Source organism: Diceros bicornis, unplaced genomic scaffold (assembly GCF_020826845.1).
Source record: "Diceros bicornis minor isolate mBicDic1 unplaced genomic scaffold, mDicBic1.mat.cur scaffold_73_ctg1, whole genome shotgun sequence".
Taxonomy (NCBI): domain Eukaryota; kingdom Metazoa; phylum Chordata; class Mammalia; order Perissodactyla; family Rhinocerotidae; genus Diceros; species Diceros bicornis.
This window is the reverse complement of record NW_026691615.1, coordinates 2038123-2055567: the sequence shown is the minus strand read 5'-3', so window position 1 is coordinate 2055567 and position 17445 is coordinate 2038123. Positions and strand designations below refer to the sequence as shown.

The 17445-nt window shown below is 48.3% G+C and overlaps 1 protein-coding gene across 1 annotated transcript; it reads right to left on the bottom strand.

Annotated features, from left to right (window-relative positions):
* Positions 1-201: 201 nt before the first annotated feature.
* Positions 202-17207, bottom strand: ACER1 (alkaline ceramidase 1). The gene is made up of 6 exons (XM_058537976.1): positions 17115-17207; positions 5554-5668; positions 5329-5470; positions 4468-4605; positions 650-787; positions 202-370 (listed from the first exon to the last, which is right to left on the bottom strand). The coding sequence occupies exons 1-6, from the start codon at positions 17205-17207 to the stop codon at positions 202-204; spliced, it is 795 nt and encodes a 264-aa protein (XP_058393959.1).
* Between the last annotated feature and the right edge of the window lie 238 nt (positions 17208-17445).

The window sequence follows — 17445 nt, the reverse complement described above, 5'->3', positions numbered from 1 at the left end:
GCCCCCCAGGGTCATCAGGCTGCTGTACGGAGAAATCGTGAAGTCCAACCCCCACCTTGGAGTGGGGCCGCGTAGGAGAAGGAGGATGCGGAAAGGGAGCTGGAGAAAGGAACTGTGTCTCTCAGACTCCTGGTCCAGGTGTCTCTCCTCAAGACACAGGTGAGTTGGCAGGTGGTTGCATAGCCAGGAAGCCGGCAGACCTCAGTATTTCTTGTTGTCACTATTGATTTCCACGTAGGGCAGCCCCACGGGCCAAGTGTCCCGAGGCCAGTAGCGGATTTTGAGGGCTTGGTCTGGCATCTCGTACCTGGCATCCACCAGGGCCATAGTGACCATGCCATAAGGGAAGGTTATGCTGATGAGTACATGCCTGTGGGATGCAGGGAGAGGATGGTGAGAGCACAAGATGTCCCTGCAGCCAGCTTGATGTCCCCAGCCCCACCTCAGTCCTCTCCTTACTTCTCATAGATCCTGACCATTCAAAGGGACCTTCTGGACCTGACCCCTGACTGCAACCAGCACCCTACACGCACACACACACACATCCCCGCATCTGTGCCTCCCCTTTCTGCCCCCAGGCTCCTGCTCCAAGCTCTGGCATCTGAGATTTCCTGGTTCTGGAGGCCCCGATCACAGGCTGGGTGCTTACCAGATGCTGTGCAGGTAGTAGAAATTAATCCGCTGCCAGAAACTGCAGAGAAAGCGGTCGCTAATCCAGCTGGCAAATGCAAGAGCCCATAAAAGCACGGAGACCTCAATTACACGACAAAACTCCTTATCGCTGGTCCTAAGGAGGGAAGAAGGGAGATCAGAACCTGACTCAGATAGCAGAGCCTGAAGAGGCTGATGGGAAATTCCTCCATCCAAGGAGATGAGGCTGGGAGGAGGGAAGGATCCAGAGGCAGGAAGGAAGATGCCAAATCTGCGTGGTTCTTACAGGGCGCCAGGTGCCATTCTAAAAATCCTTCGGATGGAAACTCAGTCCTCACAACAGCGCTATTACATCCATTTTGTAAATGAGGAAACTGAGGCACGTGAGATTAATTTATGCCCCAGCCCCACCCCAAGGTTACACAGCTAGTCAGCGGCAGAGCTGGGGTCTGAACTAGGTTTATCAGATTGCAGAATTCTTTTTTCTTTTTTTTTAATTGAGGTAACCTTGGTTTATAACATTAAATAAATTTCAGGTGTACATTATTATATTTCTATTTCTGTGTAGACTACATCCTGTTCACCAGCCAAAGACTAATTACCATCCATCCCAGATTGCAGAGTTCTTAACCAACAAAACACTCCATGTTTGTGTGTTTGGGGGTGTAAGTGTGTGTGCACCTGGGGATCAGTGCACGAGAGTATGAGTCTGTGTGGCTATGAGAACGTGTGTGTCTGTGTGTGAGAGGGTGCATTCTGTGGAGGCTGTGTCTTGGGACAACTCAAGATCAGAATCTGTGTTTCCACAGCAGCAGAGCCAACCTAGTGTCCCTTGGCAGAGAACATATCAGGGATTAATGAGGCAGTAACTCCTTTACAATTAAAAGTGCAGGCCCTGACTGCTAGCCTAGAATGGAACCATTTGGACGTCAAAAAAGAGTAAGGGGGGAGGAACTGGTAAAATCTGAATACAGTAGGTCTCTAGCTAACCATATTGTCCCATTGTCAAGTTCCTCCTTTTGAAGTTGCGCTGTGTATAGTCACTTAAGATGCTGCCCTTGGGGGCCAGCCCTGTGGCTTAGCAGTTAAGTGTGCGCTCTCCGCTGCTGGCGGCCCGGGTTCCCGGGCGCACACCAACGCACCGCTTCTCCGGCCATGCTGAGGCCGCATCCCACACACAGCAACTAGAAGGATGTGCAGCTATGACATACAACTATCTACTGGGGCTTTGGGGGAAAAAATAAATAAATAAATAAAATTATAAAAAGATGCTGTCATTGGGGGAGGCTAGGTGAATGGTACACGGGACTCGACTATTTTTGCAATTTGCTATGATTCTGTAATTGTTTCAAAATAAAAAGGTTTTCATTGCAGCATTATTCACAACAGCCAAGACTTGGAAGCAACCTAGGTGTTCATCAAAGGATGAATGGATAAAGAAGATGTGGTACATACACACAATGGAATACTACTCAGCCATAAAAAAGGAAGAAATCTTGCCACTTGCAGCAACATGGATGGACCTCAAGGGTATTATGCTAAGCGAAGTAAGTCAGAGGGAGAAAGTCAAATACCGTATGATCCCAGTGATAAATGGAAGATAAAAACAACAACAAAGAAACACATAGACACAGCAATTAGATTGGTGGTTACCAGAGGTGAAGGAGAGAGGGAGGAGGGTGAAAAGGGTGATTAGGCACATGTGTGCGGTGCTGGATGGTAATTAGTCTTTGGGTGGTGAACATGATGTAATCTACGCAGAAATAGAAGTATAGTGATGTACACCTGAAATTTATACAATGTTATAAAACACTGTTACCTCAATAAAATAAATAAATAAAAATAAAGAGTTAAAAAGATAGCATAGTAAACTGCAATGGATTGAAACACTTCAGAGAGATAAACATCCATGAGTTCGTAATAATGTTTTTAAAAAAAACAACTTCATTGGTCGCTACTGGAGATGGCTAAGGCACCAATTCATTCCTCTGGAAATTGATCAATAAAGGGAAAAAATCAATTATCCATCTCGTCTTTCCTGTTCAAACTGTATTTCTAGGTTGACAGGTGAAAGTCGTTCTTGATGGAAGAACTCCAGATAATGCGGAAGATGTAATAGAATCCACAAATCACCCTTTTGCAACCCCTAATGAGATGATGGATCGAGGTGCAAAGCCTCAGTGGCTGCTGGAATCATTAGGTGAAAGGTCGGTGGAAAACTTCATAATGAAGGGACTGGATGACACCATCTGAACCCACTGACTAATCTTAACAGCACTAAATGTGGGATGACTGCTCGTTACGAGGTCCTAATGGGATGAAACAAGAAGCACCCAATGCCATACGTGAAATATTCTGGCTTAAAAAAAATTTAAACCTAAATCTAGATCTAACTATTAATTTGCAGGAAATGCCAAAAAATAAGGAAACACCTTGAAAGACACCACAGGAAGCAGTCAGCCAAATCCAGGATGTGGAATGTTCCACAGGACAAATGATTGAGTTTCTATTATCAAACCAGAGGCATGAAGAAATGGGGAGAAAGAGACTGTTAGGAAATAAAGAAGACCTGGGAGACTGTGGTCCTGATTTAAACAAGACCAGGTGTAAGAACGCATCTTACAGAAACTGAGGAAACATTGATGGGAACTGGGTATTAGATACTCTTTTAAGGAAATATTGTTAACTTTGTTAGAAGTATGTGTGCCATATCTTCCATTTGTCCCTCTAGATCCTTCTCTACCATTCTCCACTCTGCCCTATGCCCTGGGGTGCTAAGATATGGGGACCAAATCCAGGGGCTCCCTTGTCTTGGGCTTCCAGTTGGGTTGGCCAATGGTTTTCTGTTGAGTTGGCCAATGGTTTGCAGTTGGATTGGCCAGTGGTTTCCATTTGGATTGGCCAGTCGTATCCAGTTGGGTTGGCCAATGGTTTCCAGTTGGGTTGGCCAGTGATGTCCAGTTGGATTGGCCAATGGTTTGTAGTTGGGTTGGCCAGTGCTTTCCAGTTGGTTGGCCAGTGATGTTCAGTTGGGTTGGCCAGTGATGTCCAGTTGGGTTGGCCAATGGTTTCTAGTTGGGTTGGCCAATGGGGAGCCCCAGCAGGAAACCAAAGGCTGGAGGGAGAATATTTATTTCCAGAGCTCCCTCCCTGTGGGGTTGGCTCAGGCTGGCTGCAACCAACAACTGGAGGTCACAGCTCCTGCCAAGGAGACCCTCTCCATGGGCTCTCTCCTTATGGATTCCTGCAATCACTCCCTCCCTTCACCCCCAAATCCCAGGTCTCCTGATGGCCATAGAATCCCACTCTATTAGCACAGGGGTTCTAAATGACCCTGAGTGATTTTCCTACACCCTGCCCTCTCCTTTGTAAATAACTCTTTTATTCAACTCTCCTCAAATGGCCCTAATTGAGAGCCCCTTCTCTATCCTACTAAGACCTAGTATGAGTTAAAAAATAATTCTTTATCAGGAGAGTGAAATCCTGAAGAATTAATAAGTGACATTATATGAAATCTGGAGGAGACATATAATGCAGGTTGACAAAATGCTGACGGATGTTGGGTCTGGTTAGTGGGCACATGGAGGCTTATGGTGCAACGCTCTCTACTTGTATGTATGTTTGGGGGTTTTCATAATAAAAAAGACAAGCTCTGCAGTCAGTTGGTGAATGATCTTGGGGAAGGGACACCCCCTCCTTGAGCCTGGCATCAATGAGGACTCCATTCTGGGAACACAGTCCGCATCGAGGGGGGGGCGGGGTATTTGAAGGGGGGATGGGAGCCACCTTCCCGGGGAACCTGCCGCCACCACTCACTTCTTGTACTCCTGGAACACAATGTAGACGATGTGCAGGGCAATGCCGTTGAGGGCGTATGCGTTGACTGTGGGCCTCAGAAAGGACAGGAAGGTACTGACCACGGTGGCGATGATGACCAGGCAGGTGAACTGGGACCTGGGGGGTGGGGCGGAAGGGCTCAGCTGTGAGTGGGTGTTTGTGGAGATCTTGGGGGGCTTAGGCAAGGTCTGGAGATCATGTGGAAGAGGTGATGAGAAAAGGGAAAGGGTTCCAGGGAGCCTAATTGGACTCAGAAAAAGGTCTTGAGGCTCCCATGTGGGCTCAGCAGATGGTCCCGGGGCCCAGGTGAGTCAGTGAAGGGTCCTAGAGCCCAGGTGAGGTCAGGCAAGGGATTCATGGGTGCCCAGGTAGGATTAAGGAAAAAATTACAGGGGTCCCAGAGGGTATCAGGACGAGTGACTTGGAAGACTCAGCTGGGTCAAGTACGGCCAGGAGAGAGATTTGGAGGGCTCTCAGGTCAAGAGAGGGGCCCAGGAGGATCAGATGAAAGATTCCAGGGGGCCCGGGTGACAGACTCAGGGGAGAGGTCTCTGGGGCCCAGGGAAGCTTAGTCATGAGGTCCCGGGACCCCCACGTGGGCTGAGACAGGGTCTGGAGAAGGTCCCAGGCTAACCAGGTAGGATCAGGGGAGAATTTCCAGAGGTCCCAAGTACATTCAGAGGAGGGACCCGTGGAGGCTCAGTTAAGTCAGACAGGGTCAGGAGAAAGTCCTGTGGTGGTCAGAGGAGGGATTCCAGGCACCCCAAGAGGGCTTGGGGGAGTACCCAGGAGCCCAGGTGGACTCCGGCAGCATCAACAGAGGGCCAGCCCCCGCCCCACCTGTTCTCCCCTACAAAGGTGGGAAAGTAGCAGCGAGGCAGCCATATGCTGTAGCCACTGGCCAGCAGCCACAGGATAGAGATCTCGTCCAGCAGCTGGCCCAGGAAGCTGAGTGTCATGTGGAAGTACATGGAGAACAGGCCTGGAGCAAGAGACAAAGGCAGGTGGTCAACGGGGTTGTCCCTTCCCGCCCCCACTGCCCCTCTGTCACAGACCGCCACCTACCTATGAACGTGAAGAGGATACAGAAGACGTAAATGCTGTGGGAGCGATTCTGGGCGTAGGGATGCATCAGATACATCATGAGAGGCCCAAAGATGAAGAAGGTGACATTGCTGAACTGGATACAAGGAGGACACGGGGAGGGGGTTGTCAGACAGGGGAGGCAGAGAGGGCGGCCCCTCTGTCCAAACCCTCAGTCATTAGCCCATTAGCCCATTAGCCAATGGGTCGCCTGCCCCCTTTCAGGCAATTAATCAACCCAGGGTTTGTCAATCTTTCAGCTGATCTCAGCAGTCAACTGGTCATCAATAGATCCATTACTCCATCCATTATTCTCTGGGTTCGTTCATTCATTCAATGAGTGAGGCAAAGACTATCTACGAACCTTGCACACGCATTCTCTCCCTTTTCCTTTCAGAAATAGTATCCCACAAGTTTTAGCTGAGCACCTGTGACTTGACTAAAGACTACATTTCCCAGCCTTCCTTGCAACTCGCTGTGCCTCTGTGACCTGGTCTGGCCAATGGGATAGGAAGGCAAGTAGAATGAATCTATTACTTCCAGGTCAGTCAGTAAGAAGCAGCTTAAGTCTTGTCCTCCACTTCCTGTGGACCGAAACAGGAATGTGGCAGTCATGAGTTGGCTTTGGCCTTGTAGACAAAGAAAGACAATACAATACCCTAATGACTCGCTTCTAACACACAGCATGAAGCAGACTCATGCTGCATGACTTCTGAGGTTGGGTCCTAAGAAGCACTGTGATTCCACCTGACTCTATCTATCTCAGGACATGAGCCTTTTGAGCTCTGGGCCACCACGCAAGAAGACTGGGTATCCTTGAAGCTACCATACTGGAGAGGCCATGTGGAGACACCACAGAGAGATCGAGAGAGGTGCTGGAGGAGCCCCAGCTGTTCCAGTCCCCAGATAGTTGACTCTTCCCATCCTAATGGCCACACATGAGTGAATGAACTTTCAGATGATTCCTGCCCCCTCCCCTCAGCCTTCAAGTCATCCCAACTGGTGCCAAGTGGAGCAGAGATGAGCTGTCCCTGCCAAACCTTATCCAGATTACAGACTCATGAGCAAAATAAAAGTTGTCATTGTTTCAAGCCACTAAATTTTAGAGTGTTTTGTTATGCAGCATTAGCTAGCTGAGACACAGAGGAAATACTATTGTGGGCTGGGGTGGCTAGGAAAGACTTCCTGGGATATGAGGAGGGGACATTGAGGCCAGCAGTTATGGCTACACCTTGTTCAGAATCCCCTGATTGCATAGCTACGCTATTTGATAAAGTTATCTGTGGATCAGTTACCTATCTCCCTATAATTAGACACCTACTATGTTCCAGGCCCAGGCAAGGTTTATTATTCCCAGAGCCTTATCTTATCCACAAAACAACCCCTCCAGGTATATATTTGCATAACCACATTATAGAAGAAAATACTGATTCTCAGAGTGGTCAAATGGTCCAGCTCAGGTCACCCAGCCAGTAAGTGGAGAAGCCAGGATTTGAAACCAGATCCCATGGGAGTTTCTCATGGGAGGGCTCAGAGTCCTGTTTATCACAGCAGCAGAAACTGTTTCATAGGCCTCAATTGATGTTTGATGAACAACACAAGTCAAGTAATAACTAACAATGACCACCAAGAATATGGCGGTTATGGTAGAGTGTGGGAGTCCTCCCTTCTCCCACATTAACCAAACTGTGATTTGATTCAGTATTAAGAGGACATGTCCTTCTGGGGAAGCAAGCCCCAGACCCAGTAAAGGAATCATAACTAACACAGGCTAATTTGATTCTCTTCTTCTACTGTTGCATGGCCACTCAGCTAAAGACTACATTTCCCAGATTCCCTTGCAGCTACACACGGCCATGTGACTAAGTTCTAGCCAATGAAACTGGGGCTGAAAGGATAAGTGCAGTTTCCTGGTTGCGTTCTTAAAGGGAAAGGGCATGCCCTCCCCTTACTTTTGTGTTACAGGAATGCAGATGTGATGGGGTAGCTTCTGGGACCACAGTGATGACGGCAATGGCCTAGAGATGATAAAACGACCGTATAAAAGGATCCTGGTTCCTGGAACCATAGAGCTTTCACACCAGCCCTGGGAAGCTTATGATTGAATGCTATGTAAGAGAGAAATAAATTTCTGTCTTCATTAAACCACTATTATTTTAGGTTTCTGCTACAGCAGCTGAACCTATATCTTAAGTTATATATACCCCCTTTCTTCCTTGCTAAATAAATGTGAATTTTGTTCAGGCATCAGGAGGACATGGCCTTCAGGGAGGCAGTATTTAGCTCCAGGGCACGAGTCATCCCCATTGCCAATGATTGGTTAAGGAATGAATGTGTGATACAATTCTGGCCAATGAAACATGATGGAAGGTCTGATGAGGGACTTCTGGGAAAGCTCTCTTTACAGAAATCAGGCCCAGTGAAAAGGCCTTTGGATATTGTTGTGATGTTTAAGATGTGGCAGCCATTTTGCAACCATGAGGAAACAAGGCTGAGAGCAAAAACAAATACTCCAGGACAGTGGTTGTCAAACTTCTTGGCCTCAAGACCCTTTTATATTCTTAAATATTATCGAGGACCTCAAAGAGCTTTTGTTTATGTGAGCTACATCTATCAAGTTTTACTGTATTGGAAATTGACACCAAGAAATTTTCAAAACACACAACTACACAAGCACACATTCCCTTGGCCATCAGAGAGATGATATCCTTACACATCATGTGGCCACTGGAAGTCTCCAGTGTACCCTGGTGAGATAATCAGAGTGAAAAGGCAAATACTATCTTCACATTATTTTGAAAATAATTTTGACCTTGAGGAACCTCTGAAAGGGTCTCAGAGACCCCAGGGAGTCCCTGGACAATATTTAGAGAACCACTTCTGTGGGGTTAGCAGAGCAGAAATATGGAAAGAACCAAGAAACTTGGTGACATCGAGCTGCCATGTTGACCTGTTCCAGAACCATCTACCTCCAGACTTCCATTAAAAAAAAAGGGGAGGGGGCGACCCCATGGTGTAGTGGTTGGGTTCAGCATGCTCCGCTTTGGTGACCCGGGTTTGAGGGTTCAGATCCCAGGTACGGACGTACACCACTCGTCAGCCGTGCTGTGGCAGAGACCCACATATAAAGCGGAGGAAGATTGGCACAGATGTTAGCTCAGGGCTAATCTTCCTCAGCAAAAGAAAAAAAAAGATATTGTCCCTGCTATTTAAGCTATTTTTGGTTGTGTTTCATTTGAAACCAAAGCATCCCGATTAATGGGCTTAGGGATGCAAGTGATGTGGGATTCATCCACGCTCCCTTGCTCATTATCTGTGGGGCCTTGAGAAGGTAACTTCAGTCCCCTAACCCTCCATCTCTGCACTTGTGACATAGGCATAATGCCACCTGCCTCTTAAAGTTGTTGACCCAGAGTTCCCCAAGCCTCAGCAGCCAATGAGTACAATTAAGGTCTCGAGAACATTTGCACCAGAATTTCAACAGCTTGAAGTCCCTAACTGTTGATGTAGAACTTCAGTGCCCCTTAAAGCCTCCCCCAGATATGTCTGGGCCATGTGAGTATTTCACATGAGCTCAGAAACAAGTGTTTTCATGGTCCTTCTGCCTGCCAACTTGAAGTCAGCCAGCTTGCTTGCTCAGTTACACTCTTCCCTCCCTAATAAAATCCTCCCCTTGTAAAGTTCCCCTCAATTGCTTGATCCCATCTTAAAAAGTGAAGAAATAGCACCCTGTTAATGAGGGCGCTCTGTTATTTCTCAGAACCCTGGTCTTAAGGATGCTGACTTGAAAATACAGAGCACAGTGGTGGGTGTGGGGAAATCATTTGCCAGATACAAGGTCACCGTCTACAAGCCTAGGTCCTGGGCACCTGTATAGGTTCCCAAGGCAGAAATCCTCCGAGTCTAAGGAAGCCCACAGCTCTCCTTGGGTGATGGTGGAACCAGCTCAAAGGTCACGATTTAAGGACTCAGCCTTGGCAAACTGGTTTCTCAGCCTGTGGTTCCACCCATGTCTTTGTTTTCCATGCCAAGGTCTCTGGTGTCTACCAAGGGACAAGGTCAAACACATCTCTGGGACAGCCACCCCGTTCACAATGGCTACCCCAGAACACAGAGGTCCCCTCCCCCCCCACTTGCCCTGCCTGGATCATGAAACCCCACCCCACTGGAGTAGACACTTATCCCAAACCAGGCCAATCAGATTTTCTCTTTTGGGAATTGGAAACTTGGAGCAGATACAGAGCCTGAGAGTCACCAAAATGGAGTCACACCATTGGCAATTCTCTAAAGAGGCCTTGGGGTATTGTTGTGATGTTTAAGATATGGCAGCCATCTTGCCACCATAAGGAGACAAAGCTGAGAACAAAAGCAAATACTCTGGGGCAGTATTTGCCCTTCTGCTGAATCCTCCAGACCTACCCTGGGTCCCAGCCTTCCCAAGCAACTTTCTAAGATATCCCAGTATCTTTCCAATGCATTCTCTCTCTCTCGTCGTTGTTGTTTTTTTTTTTTTTTTTTTTTTTTTTTTTTTGCTTAAGCTAGCTTTTTATGGCTTGAATCCAACAAAACCATCGCCATTGGTATATTAATTATGGTTCTTTGGTAGCAAGCAACAGAAGGTGATTCTGGTGAACCTACACTATAAATATACATGTGTGTGCGTATATAGTTACTCCTTTAATTTATTTATTGACTCATTTATTACCAGGATCTCATTAATCAAAGGAATTGTAGTAGACAAGGAAAACCAGAAACCAGAACAGCTCTGAGCCTCGAACGGACATTCTTTTCAAGGGACAACTTTGGACATGAGTGGAACAACTTATGTGCAGGCTCAAGAGTCAAATTCTAGAGAGCGTAGCCTGGGCCACATCCCACCGTTGGCCAGAGGAGGCAGAGGTAGCACCTTGAGTGACCACCCCATCGAGACCACGACCAGGAGGGGAGGGGCAGTTGGCTGCTGAAGGGGAAATGGGGCCATGGATACAGAATGGGCAAAATCCCAGACAATGTATGTTCCCTCTGCCTTCACCCAAACGCCAGCTCTTGGGCACATCAACGCAGGCCCAAAGGTGCTGAGCCAACTAGTCTCCCAAACTCTAGAGCTTCCATCTAAAACACGTCTGTGACTCCCATAAATACAATCCAAACTCTTAAACTTGCCTTATAAACTCCCTCTGTTACTCATCTCTCTCCACCTTCAACTGTATAATCCGGGGGGAAGGGATAACTCAGTTCTTCTGAATGGACCGTACCTACTCTTACCACCAGGAGTTCACACATGCTGTTCCCACTGCCTGCAACACTCGTGCTCCCCGCTTCCCCTCTTTGCCAGGCCAACGACTATCCCACCTTTCGCCTGGGCATCACTTTCTCCATAAAGCCTTTCCCATCCCCCAGGGCAGGTGAGGACCCCCGCCCGCAGCCATTCAACACCTTTGCACGGTTGGCGGTGCGAGAGCGCCAGCCACGGTCCCTTTGCACAAGCTCTTACTTGTATGAATTAATGTGCACACAATTAAATGTTAATCACTCAGTAACTAAGAGGCCTCGAAGTGCTGTGGTTAAGTGAGAGACGCTGGGACCAGGTGGCCGGGGTTTCACTTCGTCATTTCCAGTGTTTGCAACTTTTGTGCACTTGTAATTTACATGCTGTGCAACTCTGGGAAGGAAACATACCCTCTCTGAGCCTTTATTTCCTCCATCTGTAACATGTGGAGAATAAGGGTACCTACTTCATAGAATTGTTCTGAAGATGACAGTAAGTGCTATTTGTTAAATAAAATTAATACATGTCGAATAAAATGAAAATGTCACATTCACGTCTCTCTGTGTTTTGTTTACCTCTAATAATAATAGCTTCGATTTATTAGATGCTTAGGATGTGCCAGAAGCCGTGGTTTGTTTTTTTTTCATATATTTCTATTTTTAAAATTTGAGATATAATTCACCTACTATAAAATTTACTCTTTTAAGGGCTGGCCCGGTGGTGTAGTGGTTAAGTTCGCGTGTGCGGGCTTTGGCAGCCTGGGGTTTGTGGGTTTGGATCCCGGGCGTGGACCTACACACCACTCATCAAGCCATGCTGTGGTGGCATCCCACATACAAAAAAATAGAGGAAGATGGGCACAGATGTTAGCTTAGAGCCAATCCTCCTCAAGCAAAAAGAGGAATATTGGCAACGGGTATTAGCTCTGGGCCAATTTTCCTCAGCAAAAAAATAAAAAATAAATCACTCTTAAAATTTGCAAGTTAGTTTAGTCACAAGGTTGTGCAACTGTCACCACTGTCTAGTTCCAGAACATTCCATCACACCAAAAAGAAACCCCATCCCCGTTAGCAGTCATTCCCCATCCCCTAACCCAGCGCCTGACAACCACAGATCTACTTTCTGTCTCTGTGGATTTGCCTGTTCTGGACATTTCATATAAATGGAATCACACACTATGCATCCTTTTGTGTCTGGCTTCTCTCCCTGAGCACAGTGTTTTCAAGGTCCATCCGTGTTGTAGCGTGTGTCAGGGCTTCACTCCTTTTCAGGGCTGTGTAATATTCCAGTGTATGCATGGACCACATTGTGTGTATCCATTCACTCACTGATGGCCATTTGGGATGTCCAGTAGCTGTTTCATCCTCTCCATGCTCCTATGCGTTAAGCACCACAGCACCCACAGTGGCCCCATTTTTGAATAGACACTAAGTAACTATTTGCTGAATAAAAGGAATGAATGAATGAACTTTCTTCCCTAGCACATACCACCACCTGGCATCCTGTACCCTTGACTTCTGTTCATTGTCTGTCTCCTCCATCTCCCAGGACACAAGCCACATGAGGACAGGCATTTTTGTCTGCTCTGATCACCACCGTCCCCAGAGCCTGGCTCAATCAATTCCTATTGAACAAAGAGCGAAATGAAAGGGTGACTGTCCCTTTGAATCAGACCCCTCCATCAGCCCCCGGGAGGCCAGCAGTCTGGGGATCACTGATGCCTGTTTTTCCAAAGGAGAAAAGAGGTACTGAGGGACCCATTGAGTCTGGGCCCCGGATGTGTCATGGACATGATTACCAGTTTCGTGCGTAGTTATACAATTAATGGTGCCTGCCCTGCTTGAGGGCAGGGACCCTGGCCTCCTCCCTTTCTGTGGGGCCTGGAATACCAGAGGTGCCCCGTAATTAATTGCTTTGGTTGTGAATGTCGATCAGGAGCAAGGCAGAAGAAGGAGGTGTGGTTTAGAGCTCATGGGACCTACCAGGGGCTCAGAGAGGGGCAGACCTCTTGCCTGGGTCACACAGCATTCAGGGAAGAGAGGGGCTGGAATGACCACGTTGCAGAGAGCCACTGTGGGGAAGGCTCGGTCAGAAGTAGAGGTGGGGAGGCTGTAGGAGGTGTGTGCACTGCAGCCTACCCCACCTACACACCCTCTCTCTGCTGATCTCCCCCTGTCTCTTGGATAGCCGCCCCTACATGCCTTTGCCTCTGCAGTTCCTCACACCAGGTATGCAATCCCTTTGTTCAGTATCCAAGCATCTGAGAAGGAGGTTTCTGGAAAGACTGAGATGCAGAGCTTCTGAAGCTTCAGGATCCCAGGGAAAAAAATTCAGCAGCGCGGCTGCCTCTGGGAGCCTGGGGGGCCTTGAAACTTCTTCCCACACCCCTTGAAACTCTCCTAGGTTATCAGCAGCCCAGAAGGAGGCCACACCTAGAGGCTACCGGGCCAAAGCGAGCAGGTGCAAATAGAAGCAGCCCACACCTTGACTTCTCCCCCGGCCCCTCCTGACCCCATGCCGCCCACACTCTGACTTCTGTTCCTGTTGGATAGTCTTTCCTGGCTTTCCCTGGTCTGTCTGCAAAATGCAACCACCCTCCCCCACATCATTGACTCTCCCATGTTCGAAAGTCACCCATGGCGCCCTCACAACGGAGCACACACTCCTCTGCCTGGCATTCATGATTGGGCCCCTGGAAACCTCGCCAGCCCTTTCTCTCATTCCCTGGCCTCCAGCTTCAAGCCACTGGCTATTCTCTTTCACCTCAAGATCTTTGCATATACTGTTCCCTTTGCCCCGCATGCCTTAGAAAACATTTACTCATTCTTTAAGCATGGAGGTTCCCTCCCGATTCAGCAAGCAGAAGCCTCATGTCCCATCTCTGTGGCTCCCCCCCACTCGCTTCTGGCCCCTTTTCACTCCCTCGACCACAAACTAACTGTGGGGCTGGGGGAATCTATTTCTAATTCTGAACCCCCCTCCACAGCCTGGGGACAGTGAGCCTTTCTGGGATCCCAGGATCACCCAGCACTGGGTTGGTTTACAGCATTTTTGTTGAATGAATGAGTTACTCCATCAGTGAATGATGGATACATTTCAAGCACTCCAATCCAGCATTCAAAACTTGCTCCTCTCTTCCCATATTCTAGCCGCAGAAACATACTTTCCCCCTTCCCAAGCTCTCCAGCCTCTCTTTTACTTCTAGGACTTAATATATCCTTTTCCTCTCTTCTGCTCCTTTTCTCTGACTCCTACCCCACTTAGTGAGCTCCTGTTCATCTCTCAAAACCCAACTCCTAGGTGCCCTCTTCTATGAAGCCTCTCAACCTGGGCTCAGTTCTCTAGTGCTTCCTTCTTCTACACCCTGACCATGCCGGGCTGGGCTCTGCCCCCTCCCACCCCAGACTCCTTAAGAGCAGAGCAGTGAGAAAGCAAAAAATTCTTCAGAGAGCAGTGTTTTCCAACTAGGAGTTATAACTCCTAAGTCCCCTAAGTCTCCTAAGTGGATCATGATGAAATCCACATGAACAGATTTTTAAAAATTTTCTGTTTTGTCTTTCATTTACATATCTGGATCAAAAGCATGCTTTTACATAACTGCGTAGTATTTCTACAGAATGTATTCAGCCCTGTCCAGATTAGTGAAAATGTTACAGTTTCCTTTTTATTTTTCCATTTGTTTATTACAACTGCAAATGACTCAGAGATGACTTTAACTTTGTATATAAATCTTGCCATCTGCTAATTATCTCTTTGGTGAATGTTCCCAGAGGTACGATGATGGAGACAAGTGACGGGGGGTTATTTATAAATGCATGTCTCCACACACATTGTCAAATGGCCCCCGGGAAGCTGCGAAATGTGAGTATGCCCACATTCGCTACAAAATAAACTCATTTTTAATTCCCGATTTGAAAGGCCATAAAGAAAAAATCTTATTGTTTTCTATTTGACTGGTTATTATTTTTATATATATATAACTATCTCAGAGACAGGCAAACTACGACCCCTGCACCAAGTCCAGCCCACTGCCTTGTTTTGTGTGGCCCATGAGCTAAGAATGATGTTAACATTTTTAAAAGGTTGAAAAAATTAAAAGAAGAAGAATATCTTGTGACACGTGAAAGTCATGTGAAATTCACATTTTGGTGTCCACAAATAAAGTTTTATTGGCAGAGGGCCACGTTCATTTGTTTACATCTCGTCTGTGGCTGCCTCCCAGCCACCACGGCAGAGTCTAGTCGGTTCAACAGAGACCATATGGCCCCTAAAGCCAAAAATTTTGACTATCTGGTTATAGTAAAAGTCTGCCAACTCCTGAAATATATGATTTATTGGCTATGGTGACGGGTTTGGAATACTCAGAAGCGTGTTGGAGAAACCCTTTAGAACACAACTCGAATTTGATTCCTCACACCTTGACCTGTTGGTCAGAGCCTTTTTGATAGAACAGAAGAGAAAATACCCGAGTGTGTTCCCACTAGGGAATGGTAAGTATTGTTTTGTGAAACTTTTGTTGCTGTTAGATCAGCATCTGGAAACACAGGCACTGGGAGACGATGGTGTAGAAATCTACTAATGTGGGTCACGACCAGAAAAAGGTTGAAACCTGCAGCCTTGGGGAGTATCTGTGGGTTGTTCGATTAACTGCATTTAGAGACAGGCTAAAGGAGATGGAATGGAGGAGAATTTTGCATTCGGCTAGACCCGGACGCAGCCCACACCGGAGTCCTCCCTCAGTGCCTTCTGTGGAGTGGGCTGAACGGAGAACTACCAGGGACTACCAGGGAATGCAGAGAAGAAGGTTCTAGAACCCCGAATCCTCTTCTCAGCCTCCAGGGATCAGCACATTCAGCCCCCTCCCATTTTTCAGGTGAGAATAGTGAGGACCAGAACGGGTCAGTATTTCCAGCCGGGAGTAGCAGGAACTGGGGTGACCACAGGGAACCCTTGAATCTCAAATTCCTGCCTCCCAACTCCGGGAAACTGTGAGGTCAAAGGAGATAGGATCAGGGCAACCCAGGCCTCCTGGGACCCAACTCCTCCCACCCCCAAAAACCTCTCCTGGACCTGCCAAGTTCAAATCCTGGCTCTAAGCGCCAGGGTGACCCCGGCCCTATCCTCACCTGGGAAATGGGATTTATTCTGTATATATATATCACGGGGTAACTATATATAAAATGGGATAACTCTATATAATATATGTTGTGACTGCCTCCCAATGTCACTGTGAAGATTTTAATGAGATTTTTCACGCAAAATGTTTAGGACAATGCCTGGTACACAGTAAGTGCTCAATAAAGGTGTGATCGGGCCGGCCCGGTGGTGCAGTGGTTAGGTTCGTGTGCTCCGCTTCAGCGGCCCCAGGTTTGCAGGTTCGCATCCGGGGTGCAGACATACACACCGCTCATCAAGCCATGCTGTGGCAGCAACCCACATACAAAATAGAGCAAGACGGCCACAGGTGTTAGCTCAGGGCCAATCTTCCTCAGCAAAAATAAATAAATAAATAAAATAGCCTTTAAAAAATAGTAAATAAATAGAGGTGTGACGGCATAGCCCACCATTTTTGAGCATGTACTGTATACAGGGCACAGAGTGAAGCTTGTTGCCTGCGTGACTCACCATCCCGGGAACTCCCCCTGCCTTATTCATTGGTGTCCCCAGACCCCGCAGAGGGATGGCACAGCTGTGTGCACCTTTCAAGCTTTGGTTAGATGCCATTGTCACTCAGGCATCCAAGATTTTAGAGCCCTTCCAGTGTGGCCCCCCTAGCAGGGGGAAGGATGACCGACCATCCTGGTCTGGCCGGAACTGAGGGGTGTCCTGGGACGTGGGACTTCCAATGCTGAAACCAGGACGGTCTCCAGCAAACTGGACTGAGTTGGTCAATCTGGGCTGGGGGTAGAGCTGAGAACAAAGTCAACACAGTCACCTCCTCCAGGAAGCCCTTCCTGATCCACCCTCTCCAACCTGCTAGGGGGCCTCCTCCGGGTCTCCGCAGCTGCCGGTGCACCCCCCATCACCCTGGGGTCACATTTGTGTCCTCCGGCTCTTTTCCTGGTCACCACTGCGTTTCCAAAACCAACTACACAGCTCAGTGCCAGATAAAGACAAATGAATGAATGAAAAGCCAGCACTCTTTGCCTAACAGATGAGCAAGCGGAGGCTCAGAGAGGCAAACCGCTCAAGCAGGATTCCCAGCGAGGCCGTGGAGGAGCTGGGGTTTGAACCTGGGTCTGCTGGGACCCCGTGCCAGCCCCGCCCTCCTCACCGTGTTGTAGAACTCGGCCACCAGCTCCGAGTGCTGGAAGTTGCTCTCACACCAGTCCACCTCGGAGCTCTGGTAGGCGAAGATGCTGGGCATCCTGACACAGCGCCTGCCACCCGCTGGCTGCGTCTGGCAGAGAGGAGCATGCCAGCCTAGGAGGGCTAGGCCCGGGTGAGGCGGGGAGATGACAGCTCGGTGCCCCACGGCGCGCTGAGAGGAAAAACCTGCTGGGCCGCTCCCCGGATGCTGTGCGGTGGCGGCCGCCCTGGGCAGGAGCCGAGGGGCTGGCACGGTCCAGGCAGGGCGAGGTGCGTGGGGAGGGGGCCTCCCATCC

Coding starts and splice junctions, on each gene's coding strand:
- ACER1 (XM_058537976.1), bottom strand. CDS start 17,207: ATGCCCAGCATCTTCGCCTACCAGAGCTCCGAGGTGGACTGGTGTGAG. Junction 5,669..17,114: donor TGGCCGAGTTCTACAACACG/GTGAGGAGGGCG, acceptor CCTTGTATCCAG/TTCAGCAATGTCACCTTCTT. Junction 5,471..5,553: donor TATCCTCTTCACGTTCATAG/GTAGGTGGCGGT, acceptor CTCTTGCTCCAG/GCCTGTTCTCCATGTACTTC.